Source organism: Petaurus breviceps, unplaced genomic scaffold (assembly GCF_028583685.1).
Source record: "Petaurus breviceps papuanus isolate PSGF00001 unplaced genomic scaffold, PetGlider_PUasm1.0 37, whole genome shotgun sequence".
Lineage (NCBI taxonomy): Eukaryota > Metazoa > Chordata > Mammalia > Diprotodontia > Petauridae > Petaurus > Petaurus breviceps.
This window is the reverse complement of record NW_027186296.1, coordinates 41,281,846-41,293,190: the sequence shown is the minus strand read 5'-3', so window position 1 is coordinate 41,293,190 and position 11,345 is coordinate 41,281,846. Positions and strand designations below refer to the sequence as shown.

Below are 11,345 nucleotides of genomic sequence, written 5' to 3'. Positions count from 1 at the left end.
ATGTGATCCAAAGACATTACTCTGGTTTTTTTTTTCCTTTTTATGAAAGCTGAACTGCCTCCAAGTACAGCATTTAAATCAGGGAGGAAGGGAAATGGTTGTGGATGTCCTAGAATGGAGGAATCTTTGAGAGTTCATAAAAAATAGTAGAAAGGAGGAGTTGGGGGAGAACCAAAAAATGTCACTTTAGTGGCAAAATATGACTACACTGGCATTGGAGGGAATTGTGGGAATTGAGTGAACCACACTGACTCCATCTTTTGACTCAGTTCTGATTCCATCCCACACACTATGTTCAGTCTGGTCCTGGGAGGACAATCATACAGTCCATCAATGGGCATACATTAGATTATTTTCTATTTGATAGCAACTCTTAGAACTTCTGCTGCTCTTCTCTCTACTCTTTTTCCTTTGGAGACTTAATCAGTTGGCAAGGTTTTAATTAGTACTTTTGTGCAGATTTTATTTGTAATTTGATTTCCTTTGTAATCCTATGAATTTTATTTTATTTATTTCAAAGAATTTTCCTTTTGTAGGGTCCATATGCTCCACTAGTCTGCCAAAGGGGTCTAGGACACAAAAATTCTAAATTACTTCCACTTGCAAATGATTTTATGATGATTATATAATCCCCTAAACATTATAAGTCCTCCTCAAGAGGATAATCAGAGAGAAGTCTACCCATCCATTCAGAAAAATTAAATGGATGAAAAATGCCTCTTTTCCCAAGTATAAATCCAACAGTACAAGAAGTTAACATGACCTTAAACTACAATGAGAGAAGATTAGTGTCAATAAAAAAGGTGATAATCCCACTGTACTCTTCCCAGGTCAGACCACATAAAGACTACTGTGTTCATTTTAGGGAGGATGTTGATAAACCAGAGAACAAAGAAGATGGTGAAGGGCCTCCTCATTAATCCATATGAGAATTGATTGGAGGAAAGGAAGCTATTTAACCTAGAGACTTATGGACACTGTGACAGGTATTTTCAAATATTCAGAGGGCTGTCATGTGGAAAGAGGTTTAATTGTACTTCCTGGACCCAGAGGACAGAACTAGGAACAATGAGAGGAAGTCCAAGAGGGGCAGATTTAGGTATGATGCAAGAATAAGCTTCCTATCCAAAAGTGTCATGAGCAGCCTGAGGAGATACGGAACACTAGAGGTTTTCAAGTGAAGGCTAAATGGCCACTTGTTGGGGATGTGGTAGAGCAGTGGTGAAAAGCTCAAATAGAAATGGGGGCCATCAAACCACAATGAGAATCCCTGTGAGCTGCAAGCTGGCTTACAAAACCATTAGTTGTTGTTTAGTTGTGTCTGACTCTTTGTGGCCCCATCTGAGGTTTCCTTGGCAGAGATACTAGAGTGGTTTGCCATTTCCTTCTCTAGCTCATTTTACAGATGAGAAAACTGAGGCACATGGGGTTAAGGGACTTGCCCAGAGTCACATAGCTAGTAAGTATCTGAGGTCATATTTGAACTCTAGAAGATTGGTTTTCCTGACTTCAGGCTGGGAAGGGGGGTAGGGAGCCACTATCCACTGCACCATCTAGCTGCCCCTAGAAAACTATAAATTAACATTATACATGTTCTATTGTATTTTTATTTAGTTAGCTAAATATTTCCCAATTACATTTTAATCTAGTTCCAGCTAGGAGTGTTGTAGGCCAGTGTTTGACACCTCCATTGTAAAACAGAGGATCAATGAAATCAAGTATGTAAATTGCAATGCAAACCTTAGAGCTCCGTGCAAAAGTTACTACTATTCTTTCCAACTCTCAGATTCTGTGATTCTCTAAGACAGTCAATTTACCAGTAATTAGATGTTGTTGTTGTTGGGTTGGGTAAAATGACAGCACTGAACACAGAGAAGGTCTCCAAAAATATGAGCTATCTGATTGGACAAAGCAAAGTACATCTGTAATTATCTCTTTTGAGCCAATATACAGGACCTTAGTGTTGATAACAATGGGCAGCAAGGTGAACCTGAAAGTCTACCGTCATCCTGATTATTTAACTAACACATCCTCTTTCAAACTTTGCCTAATCTTAGTCACAGCCCCCAGTTCTTAATATTTCCTCCTTTCTCAAATTATCTAGTATAGATATAGAAACATGTATATATAGATCTATCTAGCCATCTATCTGTGTGTGTGTGTGTGTGTGTGTGTGTGTGTGTGTGTGTGTGTAGGTATGTATATTTGTCTGTGCATATATCCTATCCTGATTTGTTCCCTCTATGATCCCCCAGCAGGGAGGGTCAAGGCCAGGATGATTCTGTTTTGGATTAGTTTCACAAGAATGCTATCTGAATATCAGAATATCACTGTCCCTCATGCTTGGTAGATGCTGAATTAATACTTATTTTCAGACTCCAAAGGCTGAAATGGAAAACATTTTATTTGTAATCTTTTGTATTTACAATGCACATTTTCATTAAAATTACTCATAATACAAAGGTAGTATCTGACAATGGAAATGATAGGATTTTTCATCATTTCAATCAGATATCATTAGAGAAACTGGGAAGAAAGACCTAGATCCTTATTGTAATCAGTGGGAAGCACAAGGAGGATGAAAACTTGGGAAGCTGCTTTGGACACACTGAACCCTGTGATAGTTTCAGGGTAAAATATGTCACCTTCATTCATCATCATATTTCTTTCCCTGGAATTGGTATTTTAAGGGAAAAAAATTCTTAAGTTTGTTGCCTTGCTGCAAGAGGAATTTGATGGATAGGAAGGAAGCTTTTGACTTTTGCAACCTGATTTCCATTTCCTTAGGTTTATTACTGCTGTGGGGTTTGCTCTTTTTTGGGGCCATGCATTCAGAGTTTTTTTAGAAAGAAAAGTAAGAGGTAAAATGTTGCTGTGTCTCCATCAAACAGTAAGTTTTCTATTTTATGAATACTCCTTGTGTCAGATACAACGATTGATTTTCTGTTCCCTGGCATAAAAGTCATCTATAAAGTGTGTAAAGAATATTTTTAAAGGGCCTTCACTCTGCTGTTGGAATAATTGTACTCACTTCTGATGGGCTGCCTTTGGACAAGGCAAGCACATCTCATCAGTTTCACACTGCTCATTAAAAAAGATTAACTGCTATTCGTCCAGAACAGGGGGGAAAACGGTCAAATTGCAAGATTAAGAGTCTACTAAATTGCTAAATAACAGTCCTTGGATCCCTATAACTTCCTCAAATCCTGGATGGTTCTTATAGAACAGGCCTCTTAAGAATGTGATGGTGTCCAATGCTAAGTGTCCAATCCCTATGGAAAATGAAAGGTTATTCCCAAGTCTTCCTAGCAAGACTGAGCTACCAAGTCCTGAGAAGTCCCAGTGGTCTGCAAAAACCCCTTCAGCTTTGCTCAAGCAGCCAAGTGAGGAGGAAGTGGGAGAAAGGAAGTCTCAGGAATCACTTATGTTGGAGGCCTGTGAAGGGGTAGGGAGTGAGCCTAAATGTAGGACTAAATTCCTGTCATACACTGTCACTGTCCCTACTCTGAGGGAAAAAATGAGAGAGGGGATGACCCCTTCAGAAAGAACCTTGTGAACTTGACAAGTGCAATATCTGAATTTGGTTGGTGCACTCAAGAAAATACCCACATATGTATTAACTGACTGGAGTCCAAGAATACAGCTAAAGGAGATTTATATTTCTTGTGGCTGTGTTTGTTGCAGATGCATTTATCTCTCAATAAAACAGAATGGCACATGACATCTGGCTCTGGTGATAAAAGTCTACCAACTCTTTGCTTTTGCCCTTTTCTCATTTCTGCTCTAGTATGGAAAACAGTGAAGGTAAATTACACCACACCCCCACCTCCACCCCATTCTGATGTTAGAACAAATATTTTTGGTTGGTTGTTTTTTGTTTTTGCTCAGGACCTTTGATTTCATCAGTGTAAGGAACTCCTAGTGAGGATATCCTCTCTCAAAGCAGATAGTAAGCACTTTGAAGCCTTAGAGAGTTGTCTGAGGGTTCTTACTCCTCCGCTTCAAACAGCTCATCTGTGACAGATACAGAATTGGAATTCCAGTCATCCTTCCTGGTGCCACCCCTCTATTTACTATCCCAACCTATCTTTGTAGAGTCCCATGCATCTACCTATTTTTTTTTTAAGTTTAAAAAACAGAAAACATTATTGTCTTACCAGAAAATATCCTGGGAAGGGCTGTACCTCACTAATCTTTAGTTTTCAGGGGTTTGGAAAATACCTTTGAATAACTGAGTACTCAGAACTTACGTGGAACTTTGTATGCAACCTAAAATTTCTAGGTTGAGTACCACGATCCATCACAAGTTCAGCTACCCGCTCCCACTTAGATCCTGGCTGCATCATTGTCAAAACCCAGGATCAGTGTCTCTGACTCTGCTTCTACTCTGAAAAGTCTGCAGTTAATTAGCATGCAGACTTTAACATCCAAGGTCAACCCTAATTTGCCTTTTGCACAAGAAAGCAGAACTTTTCTTGCCCCACTTCTTCTCTTTGCTATGATACATGTGAATATTTTGTCATTGTTCAAAAGGAACAGAATGGAGCACAACTCTTCCTAACCAGAGAGGAAATGATTCCCACAAACCAAACCTTGAAAAGTGACTATTCATTTTAACCTTTCAGGAATACAGGGGAAAGAGAAATGGCTCTTGAGTCAGGACCTGGGTTTAAATCCTGCCTACGACTACTATTACCTGGGTAACTTTGTGTGTCACTTCATCTCCCTGGGCCTCAGTTTCTTCACCTATAAAATTAGGTGATGGGACAAGATGGCCTCTGTGCTTTCTAGATCTATGACAATGAGAGGGTCATAGACCTTTCAAGTGAGGTTTAAGGGACAAATGCATTCCCTAACAAATACATTCTTTGTCATGAGATTTAGAAGGTTATGAAAATAACCTTCTTTTGTTAGTGAAATGTCAGGTCTGTGATTAAAGTTGGAGGTCTATCCTCTGCCTCTTATAGAGCTTTAATTTTAATACTCTTTAATGCTATGCAGGTAATTAAAGGAAAAGGTAGTTAAAAAAAAAGACCCAAAATCTAACTATGCTCTATTTTAAAAAATAGGTAGCAAGCCCATAGCATGATATGTAAATCCCTGATATGTGGTTTAGTGACCTTCTACAGTTATCCTTAAGGTATTGTAGAGGTTCCTTAGCAGAATGTGGTTGGGCTAATCTAGCTGGAAAGGTGGACAGCTCTGCTCTGGGCACCAAGGTGTACCTGGGTTTGTGACTCCAGAATCCAGATCATTTCAATATCTTGTCTAGATTTGCCAAACAGCTCAATGCTCATGCTTCCTCATAGGAAAACTTCCTATTGAAGCTACCAAGAGTGAAAACTTAAGGGGATGACTTTTTACACCTGACTCAGCACTTAAGTCACGTCAAGATAATAAGACCAATGGGAATGTTTGGTTGATCTGTTCTGGAGAATGCCTAGTGGCCCCAAACTGTCCAAGGCAAAGGATCTTCCCCTGGATGAGGGCCTCAGAGTAGTCGAGGGTTCTCAGGGATTGATATCAGCTTCCTTCTTGACAGCAGGTTTGTAAATAACTCCTTTGTTTTCTTCTTTCTTGCTGCTGGAACAAGGAAAACACACAAGTCAAATCAGGGAAGAGAAGGAGAGCAGCAAGCACTAGGTTGATGTAAGAATGAGGTTAGCATTCTGGGGGAGGCAATGCCTCCTCTTGGGCTTTCTCCAATTAATAACTGGAATGGCTAAGCTTGGCCTAGGATGCCCTAAAGTAGGACCGGACAAGCCCACTTGTTACTTTTTACAGGCATGATCACTCTCTCCTGTTGGAGAAGCAGCCTGGGACAGTATAAAGTAATCAGATTTGTAGTCAGAGGTCTTGGGTCATTTTCACTGGAAAGAACACAGCGGAAAGAGCACTGGAGTCAGAGGACGTGGGTTCAAATCCTGACTGCTGCTTACTTCCTCTGTTACAGTGGATGCATCACCAAACCTCTGCATCTTCGTTCTTCCTCTGAAGAATGAGGGTGTTGAACTGAATGGCTCTGGGGTTCTTTCCAGACCTAAATCTGTTCTCTTATAAGGACTCTTGTTTTGTTTATGAAGAAGTCCCCTTTATCCCACCCTGTACCTAACCTTCACTGGACTCCAAAGGATTTCTGACATACATTCTAGTGCCAAGATAAGTGAGGCTTTGTGGTGTAAGTACCACCTGTGGAGAGATGGAGTCTCTTTTAGCTTTTCCATAGTATCAGAGCACAATGAAGCCAAACCAGCTCACCTCTTCTTCCGTCGTAGAAGCCAAATCGATAGTGCAAGGATAACGGAGACTCCCAAAACACCAGCTATTGCCACAGAGAGGATGACTCCTGATGAGGAGAGAATCAACACACAGCGTTTGAACCTCATTCTTCCTTCCCCGTCCACTTAATCTTATTGTAAATAGATGTGAAGGTGAATCACAACTATAAAATCACTCATAGTTAGAGAAATAAATTGGGAAAATAATATCTGATTCTAGTGCCTTGTCTTAGAAGGACACAATTAGATATCCTCTAGTGAGGCATTTGAAAGGAGACAACTACAAACTTAATGATACTACAGAATTATGTAACATATCTTTTTTTTTTACTTTAACATATTTGTCAGATTCAATAATATTCTGCAATTTCCATGTCTGATTAATTAATAAAAATTAAAAAGCAGAATTTCAAGCATCCATAGAACAATAAGTAACCCATTCCCAAGGTTATACACCCAATCAACAGTTTGTCTTTGGCTCACCCAACCGTCACCAGCACATCTTTAGGAGATGGCTTCGCATCCCAGCCAATAGTGAGCCTAGGAGAGAGACTCTTTGGAAATATACTACTGATTAAAACGTTCATTTGGTGAATGTCTGATTGGCAAATTCATTTCGATTTAAAATGAGAGTTACTTCACACTTAAGACCCATTGCAAAGACATGGAAAGTACCCATAGCAACAGCAGAGAAAAGCAGGAAGAAAAGATCAAAGTTGCCACAGGCACAAATCACAAACAGAATCACAAAGATCATTTTGCTGGAACATGCACAGTTGGCCAGCCAGCCACATACCCATACTGAGTCCTGCGTAGGAAAAGTCTTGCTCTTAAAAAAGGAGGGAAAAAAGTGGAAATTAACCCAGAGTCAAATCTTTTCTGATTGAACTCCTTGTGTCCCACCTTATTTGTGGGGCGGTCTTGAGGTTATGCAGATTTCCTAGGAATATTTCAAACTTAGAAAAGGTTTTACCAATGGTGGGGATAAATATTCTTCAAGGAAGGGAAGAGAGATTGTCATTTTTCCTAGAGACTCCACAAGCATTCCCTTCTATTGAGAAATCACTGTATTACCTTGTTAGAACTATTCTTCAGAGGAAGCTCCCTCCCACTGTCATAAATAGTGCTGTCGGAGAAGGAAAGAGAGATGCTTGCTGGAGACCTAAGGGCAAAGTTAGGAAGCAGGATAACTTGGGAAGGTCAGTTGTCTGCTTCTCTAGATTGAACCCCAGGGCTTTTATTCTCTGCTCTCTAGAGATTTTTATGCTTTCTCCCTTGCCAACTTCATCCACTCCTAAGGCCTCGATGATCATTTTTAGGTATTCAATCATAAGATCTACAATTCTTCCCCTTCCGCTTTCCCTTCCCTTTCCCCTCAGTTCCTATCCTGGATTAGGAAGCTAAGTAGACAGAGTCAGAAAGGTCAGACTGTGACCCTAAGCAAACCACTTTATCTCTGGGGAGCTGTTTCCTTGTCTGTAAATTGAAGAAGTCTAACTCAATGGTCCCCAAGGTCTCTTCCAGTTCTAAACAGACAATCGATTCTATGATCAATGAAGACCCATGGCATTTCCTCCTCATATTCGGTTAGCACCTCAAGCTCAAAATGTCCCTAAAATGAACTCTTTTTCCCCAAACCAATGGAAAGAGCACTGCCCTGACAGAGGACCTAGTTTTGAATCCTACTTCAGATGTTTACTCTCTGTATGACCTTGGACTAATCATTTGGTTTCCCCAGACCTGTCTCCTCATCTGTAAAATGATGGAGTTGGACTAAGTGGTCTCTGGGGTCCTGTATGGCTCTATATCTATGATCCTATCACCCTTTCCTCCATACCTGCCTTTTTCTTTTGTTGACACTACTATTCTTCTGGTCAGTTTTGAAACTTTGGCTCTTCCCATACTCTTTTTTCCCTCACATCTAATCAATTGATAAATTCTGCCGATTCTGGCTGTGAAATCTCTCTCATAAACACGTTGGCCTTTCTCTGCTTCAGTGGTCACCACCCTAGATTGGGTTTTTATTACCTTTCACCTGGGCTACTGTGATGACCTTCCTTTCTACCAACCTCCAGCCTCTCCAAAATTGCAATCCACACTTCATGGGATTGAAAAATTACTTGATTGTAAGCTCTTTGATTTCAGTGGCTACATCATTTTCTCTCTAAACACAGAGAGTCTTAACCCTGCATAGCGCTTTGCATATAGTGCAAATTTCATAACTTTCTGAATGAAAGTCTTCCAGATTTTCTCTACAATGACTGCCACAGAAACCTCTTCACCCTGGGAGTTCCCTCCTTTCCTGGCCTTGTCACACTGGAAGTTCCTTCTTCCTCTTGATTACCTGGTTCCTCCCAGAATCTTCATTCTAAGGAGGATGCCCAGGCCAGCCTCATCTTCACTCCTCTCCAGGCTACACTCCTGAATCTCCTGGACTTTTTCTACTCACCCCACCTCTCTTCCTTTTTAGCTCCTGAAGGGCAAGGTGTATTTTCTGCTTTTTGTATTCCTGGTGCTTAGCACACTGCATGACACATAGTAAGCAATTACTAATTTCTTGTTGACTTGACTTGAATGAATTTCCAAGAAAGACAAATGTCCTGTTTCAGTATCATCTCCCTGGCTCTATTTCCTTTCTGAGGCTTGCTTCAATAATTCAATGGTTTTGTGATGTCACTGGGTTGGAGTGAAGACTGTAATCCATTCCTGCTCACCCTATGATTCTTCTCTATTTCCTCTCATAAATCCTCCATGAGGATTGCCTAACGCTTGGAGACTTTTCTCTCAGTCTTTTTAAAATATTGCATAGGTGTCATGTAGCACTTGACTTATTCATCCATTATCACTCTATGACCAGCCCACCTCATTTTCTTTTTATACACCTCCTGGATTATATCTTAATTTCATAATATCACTTATGCCACTTCTTTCATGCAAGTCATTGTTAGTAATATGCTGCTGCCTTGTTATACTCACCATAAACTTTCTGGCCCATGAAGGAAAGAAAGAAGGAACAAGCATTTATTAGGCACCTACCATGTTCCAAACACAGTGCTAAGTATTTTTAAAATATTATCTCATTTGATCCACCCAACAACTCTAGGACGTAGGTGCTATTATTGTCCCCATTTTACAGCTGAGGGAGCTAAAGCAGACAGAGGTTAAGTAACTTGCCCCAGAGACACAGCTAGTGTCTAAAGTCAAATTAGAACTCAGGTTTCTTTGACTCAAGGGCCAGTGCTCTGTGCAGTACAGCCTCAAAATGAAACAATATTCATTCTCAAACAAACTAGAGATATACTTTTCATCCTCTAGAGAAATCTGAGAGGTGTTTATTGACTTTGGATTCAATTCTGTACATAAATACTTTACTCTTTTGCTTGGCCTAACAGAACTTTTGCAGATTGTGACTTTTCCCTGAGAACTTTTTGCTGTGGGGCTGAAAAATCCCAAGGGGCCACATTCCTCTTCTCCCTGAAACCAAGTTATTAAGATGAATATAATAACACTCAAAATAGCATGGATCTCTTTAGTGAGGATCCCTGAAGTAGACTGATTAATCAATCCAACTGGATATCACTTCTATCTGCTGCAAGGATCATAGTCATAAAATTCACCTAGGGCTACCCTAATTCTTTCTATAATACTCAGCCAAGCTCTGTAACAACGTCATATCTACTTAAGAAATATAGAGGCTTCAATCCAAGTCATTAAACATTTATCAAGCTCATGCTACATGTGAGGCCCTGAAGAAAGGGGCTTCCTCCTTTCTCTTTCCGAAACTGGAGTGTGACTGTCCTAAGTCTTACTATAGTGTCCTCTCAGAGCTGTATCTCCTTTGACCCACGTATTCTCCCTTGTCCTAAGCTATTCTATGTGATCTCCTGATCAGTTTGTGTTCCTCTAGCCCAGCATTTGGCTTTTCATTATGATAAGGAAAGATGCTGGAGATAGATGGCATGGAAGTATATCACCCACCAATCTAAGGGACAGCCTGCCTTTTTTACCATTCAGCCCACATCTGCCACAGCTAATATTCCTGTGTAACAGACAAGACAGAGTTGGCTCCCTTGCCGAGATCCGCTGCCCCTACGTCTTCCCACCCCTGGACACAAGGACCATGGTTTAAGGAGATGCTGTTCCTTATGGGAGGGCTTTATGCTATTTGTATCTCCTATGCTCTGATCCTTTGTGGCTTGTGGCCTTGATATAGTATAATTTGGGTTTTAGATTTGTTTTAAGGTATCCAGAGGTTCCAAGTCATAAGGTATTCTTGGGGGGGGAGGGAAATCTTACTTGTGGTTTAAATTTCCCATTTCTTTGATGAAACAGCCCTTGTTCTTTGTTCCTCAATCCCAGGATCTCTGTTATTGCCAACCCCTTTCTCCCCACATAAGACTAATATTGGCAAGTCTGACTGCTTGGCCAAATCTTCCAAACTGGAGAATTTCTAAAGTTGTCACTCTAATAATCACCTCAAATACCGCAAAAAGTAGAGCAAACAGCTGGGAAATTCCAGTCTTGGCTGAACAGCATGGTGCTTTCCATCCTGTCACCAGGGGGGGCATTTAATAATCCATTTTCAATGGGAATCAATCTCTTTTTTCACATGTGAAGAAACTGAGCCACTGGAAGATGAAGGAATTTTCCTTAACAACACAGAGTTAAGACTCCATGGCTTATCAAGAAGAAGAAGAATCCAGCTGTATCAATCCCCTATAAGGATATCTTTACCCTCAAGAGTTATAATCAGCCAGATGATACAGTGGATAGAGGACTGGGTTTGGAATCAAGAAAATTTGAGTTGAAATCCTGCCTCAAATACTTATTAGCTGTGTAATCCTGGGCAAATTACTTAAATTCTCTCTGTCCTCATTTTCCCTTTTGGAAAATGGGGATAGTAATGAAACCTATCTTCCAGGGTTGTTTTGAGGATCAAATGAGATAATATTTGTAAAGCACTTTGCAAACTTAGAGCACTATATAAAAACAAGCTATTATTATTGATAGTATTACTACTACTACTGCTACTACTACTACTACTACTGCTGCTGCTGCTGCTGCTAC

General features: G+C 40.3%; 1 protein-coding gene across 5 annotated transcripts in view; it reads right to left on the bottom strand.

Annotated features, from left to right (window-relative positions):
* Positions 1-2,386: 2,386 nt before the first annotated feature.
* CA12 (carbonic anhydrase 12) overlaps positions 2,387-11,345 on the bottom strand; it is a 241,089-nt gene continuing 232,130 nt past the window's right edge. For 2 of the 5 annotated variants that reach the window (XM_069098357.1, XM_069098352.1), the window contains 3 exons: positions 7,075-7,107; positions 6,259-6,346; positions 2,387-5,583 (listed from right to left, as the gene is read on the bottom strand). In XM_069098357.1, coding sequence (XP_068954458.1) covers positions 5,511-5,583; positions 6,259-6,346; positions 7,075-7,107 — 194 coding nt within the window. In that variant the 3' untranslated portion in view covers positions 2,387-5,510. The remainder of the gene's footprint in view (positions 5,584-6,258; positions 6,347-7,074; positions 7,108-11,345) is intronic. The other 3 variants (XM_069098353.1, XM_069098354.1, XM_069098356.1) reach the window with 3 other exon arrangements.